Genomic DNA, 17,572 nt, shown 5'->3' on the forward strand with positions numbered 1-17,572 from the left:
TTGCTACATTTCATAAAAAGGAGAATACAGACAGTAGAAGCACAGGTAGAAGACTTGGAGCACAATAGTCCATCACATGTATGTTGGGGAATAAGTATCATGAGGACTTTCTCAATGACTAAGGCTTCAAAGACTAAGGGTGGCAAAGATACAAAAAGTGCAAAAACCCAAAAGAAATACCTTTCCTCAGTGGGAAAGATGACACAATTCAACATGAGTAGAATGATTAAGAAGGAGGGTTTATTGGACTCAATTACCCATATGATGGTTCATCTGGCTCTTACTTGAATTTTAAGCATTTGCTTAAAAAATGATTTCACATTAATTTTATTTCTTTTGGAAAGCCCCCATGTGTAATTTATTGGTAGTATCTCTGAAGAATAGAATTATTGATGATGTTTGGCAGATGTTTCAGATGATGGAGGAGCCGGAAGACTGCTACAAGTGAAGCCATGTGTATAGTCTCAAAATGTCAGGACGGTACGGACACTGAAACAGAAAATAAAAGATACTGATTGTTTTAATGTTTAGATAATATACGCTCTTCCATGTGAGAGAACAAGGAGCACTTGATTTGTCTCTTTGAAAAGCTATCTTTGTTTCCTGCTATTTCATTCCCATCCGTAATGCACTCAAGTCAAGTCAAGTAAAACATCATCTCATCTTTTCCTGTTGTGTTTTCTCCAACCTGAAGCTCTATTATGTCCTGAATATGACTGCCATTTAGGCTTCATTATGTATTAGATTTTCAAAATATAATTTTTGAGATCCCACATGCCTTGTATAATAAGGAATACAAAATAACAATGTGTAATGATATGTAATAAGTTCATGCTGTTTGTCACATACTATGTAGATGTTTTTCATGTATTTTATCATTTAAACTTCTACTTAAACAACAATGCTAGGAGGCAGTTTCTAATATTATTTCCATTTTAGAGATTGTAGATACTGAGACTTGGAGAGACTTGCAACTTTCTTTAGATCACACATCTAGTGTGGGATCCTGGGATTTAAATCCAAATACAAAGTTGCACAAATTACAAGATGATAGGTAATGTGCCTAAAGGTGCTGATAGTGTAATAAAGTTAAGACCATGTTGAAAGTTTAATAGAGCTTTGATAAAGAAATGTTTAAGGAGACTTAGAAGTAGAAAAAAAAGAATTGATTTGTACTGGGTGAGACTTTATTCTTGGAAAGATCAGAAATGTTACATTTTACTGGAACTAATGTCCTTTCCAAAAACCATCTTCTGATGGGTACTTTAGAAAAAGGTGGTCTTTGTATTTAAAATATATATATATATATATGTGTGTGTGTATATATATAATATATATGAAAAATGTATGTAGATAATTTAGAAAGTAAAGGACAGTATAAAGAAGAAAGTAAAGATAACCTGTAATCCCACAACCCAGAAATAATCAGTGTTAATATTTTCTTGAATTTTGATCAACTTTTTCTAAACATATGCAAGTTTTTATTGCTCTTATTGAAAACTTGGAACCATATTGTATATATAAATTTGTTTTCTCTACTCTATAGCCTAAAATTACATCAGGAGAATTTCCCAATTTAATGAAATCATTTCTTTTTAAATGGCTTCATTGATTTCTAGTACATGTTTGGAATTTATTTAACTATCCCCTTAATGTTAACCTTTGGGATGTTTCCAGTTTTTGATATTAACATATGTATGTTTGCATATCTCATAATTTCTGTAGAATATATTCTCAGAAATGGCATTGCTGGGACATAGGATCTAAGTTTTATTTTTTTGTTTTGTTTTTTTAAGGTTTCTGATACAAATGACCAAACTGCTTTCTAGAAAGGATGTAATCTGGTACTGTTTGGATGCTAGTTTCTTTCCTTCCTCAATAATATTTATCAGACTAAGTGCCTAGTATGTGTTATGTGTATGGGTGCTAAAGAAATGTTGTTTAAAATTGAAAACCTCATGAGAAGAAGTGTGAAGGTGCAGAAAACGCAGGGACTATGGAACAAGAAGGGGAGAGTTAGGTAAAACTGCCTATTATTAATTGTGCCCCATATATAAAGGCAAATGATAAAATTCTTCTTTTTAGGTGGTTGTAAAAGTTAAACGTTAGAGGTAGAAAATGGAACTGGCTTGTTTTCCTAAGCTTTGAAGAACATGTAAGATTTAAAGATTTAAAATAGATTATGTGCCCTTCCTCTTTGCAATAATTTTTATTTGTGAAAAATTCTTTGTAAATGGAAAAAAAGAATAACAATAATAGCATTTTAATGAAGAAAGTAATATCTGTATAGAAAATAATGCCTATATAGCTCCACCAGCTCCCATAATGAGTTTTTGGCATGTCTTGAATATAATTTAAATTTATAGCTATTAATAGTCAACCGTTTTAGGTGGTTAGGCAGGGGCTGCAGTAACTCCATGTTATAATATGACTGTGTGTCTCATTCTTTTTCCTTGCAAAGGTGAGAGTTCTCTTGTAAAGAAGGCAGAGGGCTCTGATCATTCAGATTTACTGTGACCAACATAATTTGACTTCAACAAAACAGGCCGTGCAAAGCATTTAGCTTCTCACATGATCTTAAGTGTCCTACATGCAAAATTGAACTGGGAATGGAAAACCAAGGTACTGCACCCTTGCTTTCTCTCATCCTTCTACCTTTTTTTCTCTGTTAGTCAAACCGCACCATAAAAAGAAACTTAAAGTCTACCTCTTTCCTGAGCGAAGCAGGTCAAATCCTTCATTTATTTTTTCAAGGGGTAAAACATGGGTTATTAATGGATCCAGTGGAAACTTCTTAGCCATAAAATCAGCCACAAGTTTGGGGACAGAATCTTTACTTTTAAAGCCTGAAAAGGAAGTGACATCAATGTTAGATTCAGCCAGATATGAGGAGAATTGGAGAGGAGACTTTCCACATAGAATTTAAATGAAAGTTTATAAAGTGTCCACAGACTACTATTACTGAGGTTAAGAAGAGATGGTGTGTTTCAATATCCTTTTGCAGTGGTTTGACTTTTTAATACAATCTCCCCAAACAAACTAGGGTCCTTGGTTATTAGTTCTCTCATAGAGAAATTATAGTACAGATGGTTATTCTCAAAGTGAAGAAGAAAATTTAACAATTGTCTAAATTTGGGCAGTGAGTGCAGACATAAATTATCGCTATGGATTTCCTGGATCCTCCTAGGTATTTCAGTGCATTGTGCAGTCACAAGTATCAAAAGAGATGATGCTGAAAGATCCTTGTTAGTTTATGGGGACTCCGTTAAAGTCTATCTTGGGACTTTCTGTGTGCATTAGTTCCACATCTAGTTGATTTGGAGCCTATAGATACAAAGGAATTTTAGTTTATTTTTAAACTACATTGCGTTTTATTTTAATTAATTAATTAATTTTGGCTGTGTTGGGTCTTTGTTGCTGCGCGCAGGCTTTCTCTAGTTGGGGTGAGTGGGGGCTACTCTTCGTTGCGGTGTGTGGGCTTCTCATTGTGGTGGCTTCTCTTGTTGCAGAGCACAGGCTCTAGGCGCGCAGGCTTCAGTAGTTGTGGCATGCGGGCTCAGTTGTGGCTCACAGGCTCTAGAGCACAGGCTCAGTAGTTGTGGGGCACGGGCTTAGTTGCTCCGTGGCATGTGGGATCTTCCTGGACCAGGGATCAAACCCATGTCGCCTGCATTGGCAGGTGGATTATTAACCACTGCACCACCAGGGAAGTCCCTACACTGCATTTTAAAACCTGGCCTTGTCACTTGTAAAAAGGAAGAAATCCTGACGTTAGTAAGAATTTGGCCCTCAAGCCTAACTACGTACCACCAAAAATAGCTCCTTTCCAGGTACGTCCAGTCAACAGCAACATGGGGTTCATAGGGAGATTTTGGGCACTAGGAGGTATTCCTACAATGACGCTTACTCCATATGCTTCTTGACAGCACAACAAGGCAGCCATCTGGAATAAAATTAATATGTAGCATCATTAAAGTGGATTTTCTGGTAGTCCCAACTTATGATACACGGTATCGTGTAATATGGATCTAGCTAAATTGTGTGTGTGTGGCGGGAAGAGATTATGCCTTTTTCTTCACTCCCCATTATTTCCTAAAGCCACTAGGTGTGGCTTTAGAAAATGCCCAGAAAATATTGTTGAATGAGACAATAGATGAATGAATTTGTATGTTTGTATGTACTTAAGTCTTCTTTAGAAAATAATAAAGAAGCAAATATCATTACATATATATAATCTGATTCCTCAAATAAAGGTAATGTTTATCATCACATGACCCCTGGGCAATCTGAGTTAGTTAACTCATTCTTCATTTACTTATTAAGATATTTTGAACTCAGTACTTTGAACCAGGTATTTTGATGGTGAACCAGATACAAGGTCAATTACATCATCAACATTTCTCTCTTTCCCACTTCACAGTCTCCCTTTTTAATGGATCCCCATTTCTACCGCCCATTTCTAGTGGACACTTTTTTCCTAATTTATGTACTTTATTTTCTTACAGTTTTGTTGAAGTATGATTGACAAATAAAAATTGTTTATTTTTAGGTTGTACAATGTGATTTTTTAGGGTGAACAATGTGGTTATTTAATATACCATGTGAAATGATTACCACAATCAAGTTAATTCACATTCATCACCTCACATAGCTACTACCTTTTTTTGTAGTGAGAACATCTGAGATCTACGCTCTTAGCAAATTTGAAGTATACAGTACAGTAGTATTAACTATAATAACCATGCTGTACATGGAAGTCTCCAGAACGTACTCATAACTAAACGTTCGTACTCTTTGACCTCTACCCATTATTCCTCTCCCGCTCCTCCAGACCCTGGCAACCACTGTTCTGCTCAGTGGTTCTAAGAATTTGATTTTTTTAGTTTCCACATATAAGAGGTCATATAATATGTGTCTTTCTGTGTCCGCCTTATTTCACTTTGCATAATGTCCTGCGGGTTATTCCATGTTGTTGCAAAATGGCAGGACTTCTTTTTTATGGCTGAATAATACTCATTCATATGAATTATATTATTGAATATATTATTGAATATAATATATATGAATATATATGTTATATATACATCACAATTTCTTTATCCGTTCATTCATCAATGGACATTTAGGTTGTTTCCATATCTTGGCTATTATGAATAATGCTGCAATGAACATGGGGGTGCAGACAGTGATTTCTATATTCTTTGGATATATACCCAGAAGTGGGATTGCTGGATCATATGGTAGTTCTATCTTAAATTTTTGGAGGAAGCTTTATACTGCTTTTCATAATGGCTGTACCAATTTTACATTCCCACCAACAGTGCACAAAATTCCCTTTTCTCCACACAATCTCCAACACTTGTTATTGCTTGTCTTTTGATAATAGCCACTCTTAATAGGTATGAGGTAATATCTCTTTGTGGTTCTGATTTGCATTTCCCTGGTGATTAATGATGTTGAGCACCTTTCCATATAGTTGTTGACCTAAAATGGGCATGTTTTAAATGTGCTTTTAACTCCTGTGTGACTTTACTTTAAACTACACCTGTTACTCTGGAACTTGAAAAGAAAGCCTTTCCCCTCCAGTCAGGTTTTTAAGCAGGTTTGCAGTAAGAAAGTTGTTTAGGATCCCCCCCGAAATATATGATAATCAGTCCTTTGATTTTGGAGTATGACATTTGGAAGACCAGAGAACTTTAGAACATGTGGCTATCAGACATTTAAAACAGTCCAATTCCACAAGAGAAAATGGAGGGGAAACCATAGAAAAATGGCATAAGGAGAAAGGCTAGAGCCTTGGAAAAAGTTGGATTGTACTGGAACTTCAGTCATCTATGGCATATTGTCCCAGGTCAAGGCTGCAAAGAGCTTTACTCTTTAGGTGCTGCTTCTTACTACCAACACTGCTGGGACTTACTGGAGAACCTTAAAAGGGGGCTTTTTTTTGTTGGTGTCTGGGGGTGTTTTCATTAGGATTCTAGAGAATTCTGGTTAGGTGAAATGTAGCTAGGGATGTGTTCTCTGTTGCAATTGATAATTGTAATTATTTGAAAGTAATATGTATATTTTAAAGATGATGTAAGTGCTGCAAGATTGCAAACAGTACTGTACGTTGATGACCCCAGCTGACATTTATTAATAAGAGCTTGCTACTGACAGGTGGCACGTGCTAAGTATTTTACATGTTTATCTCACTTAATCCAGAAACAACACTATGAGATACATATCACTTAAATTTTTTTGGTGGAAAAACCTGTTGACTTTTTAAAGTATTCAGTTCAACACACAGATTTGGATGCATATTATGTACCAGGCACTGTGCTGCGTGCTGTGGTAAAACAGGGCATATTTTCTGTTAATAAAATGATACGGAGCCTAAAGTTGCTCATTTTTTCTTTTGGCCAAAATATGATATCCATTGAAACCTATAAAAATTGTCAAACCATTTTTTGTTAAGAATGTGGGGGAAAAATCAAACTTGCCAACTTGAAACCAGAATTTATATTCTTTATGTTGACTTGAGGTTGAATTTTTTTTAACTAAAAATTAAAATAAATTTATGATGGCTCAATAAAAAAACCCTCTTCTGTCTCTAAAAAGGAAATAATACTTGTGACAGTTATACGTAACTGATGGAATGAGATTCCTCATAATAATAATTAAGCAATCCAGGTAACAAATAGGAGATGGAAGGTTGCCATAGTTTAAAAAATATTCTTTATATATAATGTTTATATTCTGCTGCGTAAAAGTAGACTCTAGAATGCAGAAGCTGATGTCTCAAGGCATTTCAGGGTACATACCATGGTGTCAAAACGACCGATGACTTCAAATGAAAAATCCACACCTCCACCACTCATTTCCTTCAGCACCTCCTCGATGGGTTTCTCATAGTCCCGAGGGTTGATGCACTCAGTGGCACCCACCTCTTTGGCCTTTACAAATTTGTCTTTGTTGATGTCCACTGCGATGATCCTGGCTGCTCCAGCTGCCTTACAGCCCATGATAACAGACAGACCAACTCCTCCAAGGCCAAACACGGCACAGGTGGAGCCCTGGGTGACCTGTGTTTTCAGAAAATGCAAATACAGATTAATGACTGTTAGAAAGAGCCTAAATTGTATAAAGTGCCATGCTTTTCCCTTGTCAGGAGCGACTCAAACTATGTCCATCTGTTTTCAAAACTTCTTTTGGCTTCAGCTGCTTCATGTTTAAAATGAAGGAGTTGAATTAGATCAGTGGTTCTCAAATTTTGCTAGACATAAGACTCACCTGGGGAGCTTTCAAAAAAAATCTCAACACCCAGGTCACAGCCCATAAGCAATTAAATCAGACTCTCTGCAGGTAAGACCAAGTCTCCAGGTGACTCCAATGGGAAACCCAAGCTGGGAGCCAGTGGACTGGATGATCTTTGAGCTCTAAATGCTAGTGACCCCCTCTTAAAGAGAATCTACTGATAGCCAGCTTCAGTCCATCACACATACACAAACACAATTTTGGGGAAATTAAATAATAAGTAGAAGAGAGGAGACTGAAAAAAAATAATCTAGTTGAACCCTCAATAATTAACTCCTTGTTTCATTAACTTTCAGTAGTCATGATCAGTATAATGAGAGCAGAAATTATCGGTGAAGCATAGAAGAGTTATCCTCGGCTTAAAGCAAACTTAACAACAGGGGTAATTTAACAGGTAATTTTAAGATAATACTGCTTGGGACCAGTGTGCTCTGAGTGGGTCTTTATATCTGCTTTTTAAAATACACTAATGAAGAATAATGCAATGAAAAGCTAGTCTGTACTTTAATAATGGATGAAATTCATCATCACAAGTGCTTCTTGGCTTCTGTGTGTAGGTTCAGTTGGACTACCTGCTCAGATGAGGCAATTGCACAAGGGACTTAGTGCTAGGCTCACAGAAATTTGGAAAACACGTGCTCTCAATTGTTTAACTTGCCTAAGGAACTGTTTAATAAACCTAATCAGCTATAGCTAGCCTTCAGTGTGGGTGAAATGTTCCTCCTGTCCCAAGTAAACGTTCTGTGGGGCACAACACCACTTTTTTACCTTAGAAAAACATGAGGCTTGTGATTGTGATTTAAAAGTGCTGGTAATTATGTATTATGGTTTATGATTCAGTAGGAGTTTTGAGAAAGAGGCTAGTCACAGCTGTCATATTAACCAGTTGTGAGATTTTGGGCAAATAGCTCTATGTCTCTGGACCTGAGTTTCATAAAATGAAAGGATACTACTAGATTTCCAGCCTTTTGGGAAGAGGAGCCTTTAAAGAATTTCTCCTTAAAATCTACCACTTCTGAAGTGTGTGTGTGTGTGTGTGTGTGTGTGTGTGTGTGTGTATTTGTGGCAGGGGTGGAGGTATAGCTGTGGAATAAATGCTTCATGCATCATTGAAGCTTCATTGCTTTCCTCATAGAGATCCATAGAGTGGGTATGTTGGCGACCCTCAGTTTGGAAGTATATCAGGATATCAGGTAAGGCTTTGAAATCTACTGTTGATCATAATTCTGGGAGTAGAAGATCCATGGACTAGATACTCCTCAAAGGCAACGCCTTCATTTCATTTACTTTTCCTGACTCTGAACTTAGTGGAAACTGCTGTGTATGGCTCATGTTGGTGCTAACTACAAAATGAATGACAAAACGAGCTCCCACCTCTAAAATTTAGTAATCCCATAGAAAAACACATGTAGAAGAATAAGTATTGAAAATATCTTTACTTTCTCTTAGTTAATTATCAACAGCTTTTCGTTTGTGATTAACAGATAAATTTTCTAGGATGCGCTCTCAATTCCTTCTGAGGGCATTTTCTACTTACAATCAACAGACTCAATTCTATGGAGCATGTCAATGTTATTACGGTGGTGGGGGGAGAAGCTACCAGTAAATTTGTGTAGCATGATCTCTGATTCCTTTGAGAAGCTGCTCTCCTTTTAGCTCCTGAGAGTCTGAGTGTAGCTGGTTTTATCACCCATTGTAATTCCTACCTTGGCAACTTTGACCGCAGACCCATAACCAGTAGAAAATCCACAGCCAATGAGACAGACTTTCTCCAGCGGTGAGTCTGCATCAATCTTGGCCACCGAAATCTCATCCACCACTGTGTACTGGGTGAAGGTGCTGGTGCCGATGAAATGGTAGATGGGCTTCCCTCTGCAGGTGAACCTGCTGGTACCATCCATTAGGGTCCCCCGAGGCTTGGTCACACTGGTCAGTGCAACACACAGGCACATGAGGGTATGAGACAGGAGTATAACTGACGTGCAGATTCCTTGGCTGCTTAAGGAGAGTATCAGAAACTTACTTGTTTTTCAGGCAGAAATTGCCTTCCGGGTGTTTACAAACACTGCACTTTCCACACTGGGGAACAAAGAGTGGGATGACTTTATCACCTGGGGAAGGGGGTAAAACAAATTCTTCTTAAATTTCTACCCAGGAATTAATAGAGCTAGAGCTTAGAACTTACACATATGTATTAGAGGCACTTGACTTTGAAAAGTCTCCAACAATAGGGTCCAGTCAGCACTATGTCTTGGTCATTGCCTGCCAGCATCGTTACCAGTTTGGGTTTATATATGCCTGAAGATGCCCAAAGAAAATGCAAATGTGGAAAACAACATGGATTTTTAGAAGTGGTTCCACTGTGTTGATAGTTATCTTTTATTGTGTGCCCTTTCTCTTGGGGATTTTATATGTACCATCTCATTTAATCCTTAATAATTAAAACAAATATTCTCACTGTAAGTGTAAATATAAATTTAAGTTGTGAGCAGCCTGCCATAGTTCCACTAGATGATCCAGTATTTTATAATAGTTTGGGATACAATAACAATGAGAATCTCAACAACTATTTCTTGGCTTTTCAAAGTGATTATGCTTATCTCTACTATGAAATGAGTCCTTTAAAAAAATTCTTTTTTAAGGAAAACAAACAAAAATAGGACACATAAGAATTTAAGAAATGCTTTTGAAAACCTCAACCCTCAATAATAAGTTAGACTCTTTTAGGATAAGAACTGACTTTCCAATGTTTGTAGCTGGTAATTTGTGAATAGTTCATTTTTACTGCTATGGTGGAGGGAGCAGGGGTGAAAAGTAGGGGTGTTGGGCTTCCCTGGTGGCGCAGTGGTTGAGAGTCCGCCTGCCGATGCAGGGGACACGGGTTCGTGCCCCGGTCCGGGAAGATCCCACATGCCGCGGAGCGGCTGGGCCCGTGAGCCATGGCCGCTGAGCCTGCGCGTCCGGAGCCTGTGCTCGGCAATGGGAAAGGCCACAACAGTGAGAGGCCCGCGTACCACAAAAAAAAAAAAAAAAGTAGGGGTGTCATTTATTATTAATAGATTTCTAACTAAAGGAAATACTGAGAGCTGAAACTCAAACCAGACAACTGATTTTATTATTTTCTGTTCACAGGTCAATTAAGTATTTGGTAAGCAGGGAGGTCAAATCTACTGGCTAAAGTGATTTTTTAGAATTAAAAATATTTATTTTTAATCATCTATACTACTTATCCAAAAGACTCAGAAAGATAACATTTAATAGATAAACTTTATATGAGATGATAGCATGGAAATTTTCTGTTTATTCACAGTTTACCCCTAAAAATATTTATCTGTATTAATACACAATAATATTAGGATACAATAAATATTAAAGAAAAATAGTACTTGGTAACCAGTCACATTTAATCATGGTTAAAGGTAATAAAACAGATATTGTTTATGGCAGGATGCCTTCTGCTAGTTCTCTTTCATTTCCTGCCAACTAGTCTGTTTCGTTCATTCCGTGTTCAGTAAAGAAGGCCATATTGGAAGGGGAAATCAGTGAATGGGCTCCACTTCCCACCTGAGAAGAGATAATGTTGATTCAGTCATGGCCTCACAATCCCCATTGTGTGAAGTCAGTACAGAACAGGTTCCATACACTGATCTAGAGGCTCAGGACACAGACGTGTTTTTCCCCTTGTCTCATTTGTAGTTTAATTTGGACCTGATAGAAGACAATGCTTAGCAACACTAAAATGGGAATTAATTCATTATGAACTCCACCCTGGCAGGCACTGGGTCTTTTTTGATCCTCATGTATTCCCTGGATCTAACATGGTGGCTGACATCTAGCAGGTCCTCAAGAAATACTTGCTGAAGGAGAGAATACAGGAGTGCATGGATGCATACATGCCTGAGACAGGCAGGGAGGGAGGAAAGGAAGAGACCTCCAGTCAAGTCCTAGCTCAGCCTTGAGCAAGTTCTTTCATCTCTTATTACTTCAGTGTCATCATCCAGGCTGGATCATCTTGGGGTCCTCAACCAAAGCACATTCCCCAGCTGTGAATTCTGTACCTGGTTTTACTGTAGTCACCCCTTCTCCAATGCTCTCCACAATGCCGGCTGCCTCATGGCCTATGATCGCAGGAAGAGGTGTGACCAAAGATCCATTAATCGCATGGTCATCTGAGCGACAGACTCCTGTGGCCACTATCTACAGGGTAAAGGGAGGATGATTAGATTCAGAAAAGATTATGACCCTCACTCAGATGGACTTAACATACCCAGTTTCCTGAATTTGCGCTAAAGAGTTTTCACGGGTTTTACTGATAATTCCTACTCTTCCCAAATACAGATTCAATTTATACCCAAGATTATTTAGCCTAAAACCCTCCTCTACTTTCCTTTCATGCATTAAACAATTTGGAATAATCTGTGAAATATTGTTTCTGAAATAGTTAAGTCATATAATATACAAGGAGGCAATCTTTTGTATACAAGTAGGAAATGCAGATTAGCACCAAGAAAATAATTACTTAAATGCTACCATCTAATGCTAATTGATTTAAAATCTGGATATATATTCCTTTGCACTTATTTTTCTGTATTAACACATAAATTCTTTTTTATTTTACTAGGTTTATACTGTATATACTCTTTGGTCTCTTTTTTAAAAATTTAACAATTTATACTTACAACTTTCCTTGGCAACGAATGTAATTCCACAGTCTGGATAACCATATGAAAAGTGCCTCTTAATGGATTTTGGTTATTTTCATTGTTACTCTCTGAAATTTTTAAACCTAAGATTAAATAGAAATGGAAGAAAGTTTTACCTTAATACGAACTTCATAGGCCTTAGGGGGCGCAACCTCCACCTCCTCAATGGAAAATGGCTTTTTGAGCTCCCATAGCACAGCTGCTTTGCATTTTATTACCTGAAAATTGAACAGAAAGATGATGCCAGTTTTTCCCCACCCTTGAAGTCAGGGATTGTGTCTTTTACCTTTTTACGTGCAACATCTAGCCCCATGTCTAGAAAGTAACATTGTTCCACAGAAATGAAAACCTTTGATTTGCAAAAAGAATAATAGTACCTCTTTATAAAAATGTGTAAAGCAATACCACAAGCAAAGAGAAACAGAATTAACTATAGTGAGACACTGAGATAAAATGGAATATATTCTTTTATGAAGAAAGAACACCATGGGTTTTTTTTTTCTCTAAGGATTGTTTATTGCTTCTATTTCCTAATGCAGTCCTGAAATTGGTTGTTTACCCAAAACTATTGGCTCGTACGTGAAGTTCTAAATCACTATCACTTTGCTGACAGATTCAGTGTCTGTTCACATGATACTGATTTCTCCCTTGCTCAGTTCTCCACTTAAGCCAAAATGATCTGACTTTATGATTCCAGTTATGGACTTGCCTCCCTGCCTAGGGTTTCTCTCTCTCTATTTGCCTGTTCCTTTGATTTTCTCTCTACACTTGTTCTATGTGCTATTTGTTTGCATCACTTATTTGAAAGTTAGCTTTGGCAGCTCTGTTTTGTTATATAATTTATGTATAGGGATTTCTTCCAGATTACACTTGAGCCCAAAATTGTAGAGGTTAAAACTCTACACACACACAACACACACACACACACACACACACACGCATATGTTTAAAAATGGGACAACTGTGTATTTGACTTTCTAGCTAGCATAGCTTACTTACAGGTGTTCTTACAAATAAAAGTTGAACACATTTTTAGTGCTTGGGAATGTAGTATAAGACTTGTGTTCATTTTTGCAAAGCTTGTATAGTTGACAGTTTTTTCTAGAGAGAATTAACATATTGCAAATATGATAAAAATTCAATTGAAATTTATCTGATAATTTATTTTCATTATTTGTATGCCAAATCCTTCTACTTTGCAAAGTGTTTGTCATGGTCAATTCCACAATAAATATAAGAGTACTTGGAAATAATACACTAACGGTAGATAGGTGTTGATTATTGGGTGCCAATGATGTAGCAGGCACAAGTGGCTGTGCTGGGTGAGTTCTTGATACATGTTTGACTTTTAAACTTCACAGGGCAGTATTATTGAATTATTAGTCTTATTTTACAGATGAAAAGATTGAGGCTCAACTGATTTAGTAATTGACTAAACACTTTTCCCAGAATCACAAAGCTGGGTGTCCAAAGAATTAACATCATTTTATCTTTTCACTACTTGATGGTAGTAAAAGATTAACAAAAGGTTAGAGGTTAGATAGCAATAACAGCAATAATAGCAGTAACTGGTATTTATTAAATTATTTCTATGTACCAGGCACTATTTTCAATGCTTTCCAGTATGAAAAAATTTAATATGAATTTATTAAATTCTCACAACCACCTTATGAAAGTAGGTATTATTATTGTTGCCATTTAGCATTTGAAGAACATACAATGCAGGAAGGGTAAACATAAATGAAGTGTTATCATAGCTAAAAGTTATTGATGTTGCACCTGAGGAGTGAGAATTGATTGCCTATAATTTATAATTATCATTAATACATTTGGTTTACCCTTTTTTTTTTTTTTGCGGTACGCGGACCTCTCACTGTTGTGGCCTCTCCCGTTGCGGAGCACAGGCTCCAGACGCGCAGGCTCAGCGGCCATGGGGCCCAGCCGCTCCGAGGCATGTGGGATCTTCCCGGACCGGGGCACGAACCCATGTCCCCTGCATCGGCAGGCAGACTCTCAACCACTGCGCCACCAGGGAAGCCCTGGTTTACCCTTTTGATCTCTGAACTCTTTCAAGCTGAGTTTTGGAAAATTTAGTTTTTCTTTTTCTTTACTATTCTTCATTTGAAATGTAATATGCCACTGTAAATGCTAATCAGTAATGGATGAAAATAAAGTTAGAATAAGAAAACTGACAATTGGTTACCCATAAGATTTCCAACCAATCTCATTAATATAGGCCTTTTGTGTGTCACACAGTGTGCGTAGAAACCTCAGAATCTTTCAGTTGAGTCATCATAGCAAGATATTATATTGTGCAATCAACTCCTAATACAGCAAACCTACTGGAAACAGTTACACAGGCTTTTGCCATGAAGAAGTTAAACAACATGAATTGATTGTATTGAATAACCACATGTATTTCTCTGCACCTGTAAGCACATTGAACAAATAAACATGAATCTATGGAAGACTTAGAACCAAATATCTCTGTTCCCAGTGCTAATAAGTGGCTCAAACTGTATCAGTATTAACTTTTTTTTTTTTTTTTAATCACATTGACTTTTACATGAAGAAGATGTCGTTCTTTAGCAGTGGTCCCCAACATTTTGGCACCAGGGACTGGTTTCGCGGAAGATAATTTTTCCACGGACTGGGGGGTGGGGGAAGGGGGATGGTTTAGCAGGTAATTCGAGCGATGGGGACCAGCAGATGAAGCTTCACTGGCTGGCCTGCCTTTCACCTCCTGCTGTGAGGCCAGGTTTCTAAGCAGCCCAGGGGTTGGGGACAACTGTTCTATATGATTTCTATGGAAATTTCCTGAATTGTGCCACAATAGGACCCTTTTAAATCAGAATTTGCATGTTGATGTTCGTTTGTTTTGTCTTGATGGTTCTAATGCTTTGAGATCAATAAAAGTTTTGTCACACTGAACTTTCCTGTATTCATAAGAAGACTATGATTATAAAGAATAACATTCATATTATGGTATCTTAACATAAAGATAACTTCTTGATAAAAACACTTCATTTCTAACTTTCGACTTGAAAATTACTCATGATTGGATGTACTACTTCACATTTATTTAATATATGAAATACAGACTGTAATAGGTATAATGCTATACATTTTGTTAAAGATATTTAGGTATTGCCCATCTCAATTGTAGTTTAATATACCTTGTATATTGAAGCATATATTCTATGTTGTATTTCAGTATATATTATTTCTAATTTATATATGAATTTTAAGTTATTCATTAAATACTGTATCTCTTTGTGTATTATATTAATTAGAATATAATTCCAAAAGTAAAAAAAAAATTGCCTTACTTTTCCTGCTGTACTCATGTTTCTGCTTTCTCTGCAGGCCAGGAGACGTGAATTCTTACAGACTCTTCCCTGCTTAAGTATGTACAACAGATATATTGCACAGATTATTGTTTGCTTGGATAATGCCCAATTCTACACATGTGATCTGGGATCTTTAAGCCCCTCCCATCAGCTTCTTTTTGACCAAGTCAAATCAGGAAGAACAGTGCACTGAAACACTGACTTTGATTGCAATATGCTAATTTCAGGTAACATCTTGATTTCATCAGGTTAAATATTTCCCTAGATATATCTTTTTCCTGGATTACGTATTTCTCTTCTCTCAATCCCACACAGGGTGTTCAGAGTTCTGCTTTCCCTTTGTGTGAGCTAAGCTCCAACTTCTAATGCACATAATGCAGTTAGCAAGGCGGAGGAGTAAGAAAGCAGCACAAATGCCTTAGGATGGAGAGAGTTACAAGCCTGAGGAATGTGTTTGCTTCAGCACTCTCCTCCTCTTCACAGCAGAGAAGTCAGACACCAGTCAGTGACAGCAAAGGTGCTCACTGTTTCTGGCATTTCTGCTCCACTCAATACCAATTAGCACTGGCTGGGAACTTCCCTGTTCCAGACACTCAGCTGGGTACCGTGGGGTAACAATGATGGATAAGAGATGGCCTCTACCCGTGCCAGGAGGCATTATGAGGCAGTGGTTATAGCATGACCTTGGATTTGAGCAGACCCTATCCTTACTAGCTGTGTGAACTTGGTCTTGTTATTTAACTGTCCTTGGCCTTAGTTTCCTTATCTGTAAAATGAGGATGAATAGTAGTGCCACCTGAAAAGGTTGTTTGATGGACAAATGAGTTGATCCTTTTAAAGCACTTAGGGGGCCTGACACACAGGACAGCCTTTAATAAGTGTTAGCTACAATGATCATCCATAAAAGTAAACTCACAATCTATGGCGGAAAAAGACACAGGCAACCAAGTCAGACCATCTGTGATGTTCTATATCAGAGGGAGGGCATTCTGACTGAAGGACTCAGAGGAGGCTTTGTAGAGAGAAGACATTTAAGTTAGAAACTAAATAATGATCATTTGGCAATTAGTCAAGAAAACTCCTGTGCATTTCCATTGTCCTTTGTTCAGTGCAGTGAGTATGAGAAAGAGTTTGATTTTTAATAAATCTCAAGTCTTTTACCAGCACTTGGAGGACATAGTGCATTCAACTACTTAATTAGATTTAGTCTGTCAACATGTATATGTTAACAAAAAGGGTATGTTTCTCTGGAATTGTCAAGGGAGCAACACTATTGTCTGTTTCCAACTTTACTTATGCAGGTGTAGAAGGCCATACTAGGGTTGCACTACATCCACCAAGAGGAGAGGCAAGAAAGGTCTTCCATCTCACTGTGGTCTTATAATCATTGAGTAGGCACCACTTCTAAGGAATGGCCACCACCCAGCTCTCACCTACCTTAACTTGTGGAGGAGAGCAGTGCAAAGAAAGGGAGTCTGACCACTTTTCAGAGATTCTGGATGGTATCAAGGGGCTGATATATCCTAACCAATTTGAAAGACTCATGGGATTCTTGTGTTTATAGGATAATGGAAGGATAGGGTATCAGGAATAATGTAAATTCTTAATAAATTGGTGGTTTATTTATGAGATATAAATTTACAGGAAGCTAATGGCCACCATTAATTGAGCACCTACTATGCTTCCAGAACTCTACTGGGAGTTTTTCCTACATTCTCATATACAATCCTCAGAGCAATCCTACAAGGAAGATACTACTATTATTCCCATTTTACAGATGAGGTAAGAGACGCTCAGAAATTATACATCCCTAAATATCCTTTCTAAGTCAGAAATATTGGCTTCAAGAACATCAAGATACTCAGGCTGATGTTAATAAGAGTGTTAGGGTATGAATATAATAGGCAATCACATAAGCATCAAAGGACAAGAAGTGAATGGTATGCCCTGAAAAAGTGAAATATCAGGGCTAACTGACTATTTCCTATCTTTGATTCCCTCTCCCTCTCTTTCTCTCTCTCTCTTTCTCTCTCAGAACATAGCTTGGCCGTAAGTCTTCTATCTTTTGACTAAAGTCTCTCCATCCAGCAGTTGGGTCAGGTGTTATCTTAGTCTGTCTGCGCTGCTATAACAAAAATATCATAGACTGGGTAGTTTAAACAATAAACATTTATTTTTCATAGTTCTGGAGGCTGGGGAGTCCAAGGTCAAGGTGCTGGCGTA

General features: G+C 37.4%; 1 protein-coding gene across 1 annotated transcript; it reads right to left on the bottom strand.

The window, feature by feature from the left end:
* Nucleotides 1-218: 218 nt before the first annotated feature.
* Nucleotides 219-15,426, bottom strand: ADH1C (alcohol dehydrogenase 1C (class I), gamma polypeptide). The gene is made up of 9 exons (XM_029234682.1): nt 15,329-15,426; nt 12,116-12,217; nt 11,355-11,493; nt 9,320-9,407; nt 9,003-9,222; nt 6,804-7,064; nt 3,808-3,943; nt 2,708-2,846; nt 219-489 (listed from the first exon to the last, which is right to left on the bottom strand). The coding sequence occupies exons 1-9, from the start codon at nt 15,344-15,346 to the stop codon at nt 465-467; spliced, it is 1,128 nt and encodes a 375-aa protein (XP_029090515.1). The 5' UTR covers nt 15,347-15,426; the 3' UTR covers nt 219-464.
* Between the last annotated feature and the right edge of the window lie 2,146 nt (nt 15,427-17,572).

Source organism: Monodon monoceros, unplaced genomic scaffold, assembly GCF_005190385.1.
Source record: "Monodon monoceros isolate NGI ecotype Baffin Bay Population unplaced genomic scaffold, NGI_Narwhal_1 Super_Scaffold_20, whole genome shotgun sequence".
Classification (NCBI taxonomy): Eukaryota; Metazoa; Chordata; class Mammalia; order Artiodactyla; family Monodontidae; genus Monodon; species Monodon monoceros.

What these genes read in the sequence shown, in the direction of transcription:
- ADH1C (XM_029234682.1), bottom strand. An exon ending in GGTGACTACAGTAAAACCAG is followed by an intron (nt 9,408 to 11,354) that starts GTACAGAATTCA and finishes CCCCTTCCCCAG; the next exon opens with GTGATAAAGTCATCCCACTC. An exon ending in GAAAGGAGCTATTTTTGGTG is followed by an intron (nt 2,847 to 3,807) that starts GTACGTAGTTAG and finishes CTTCCTTTTCAG; the next exon opens with GCTTTAAAAGTAAAGATTCT.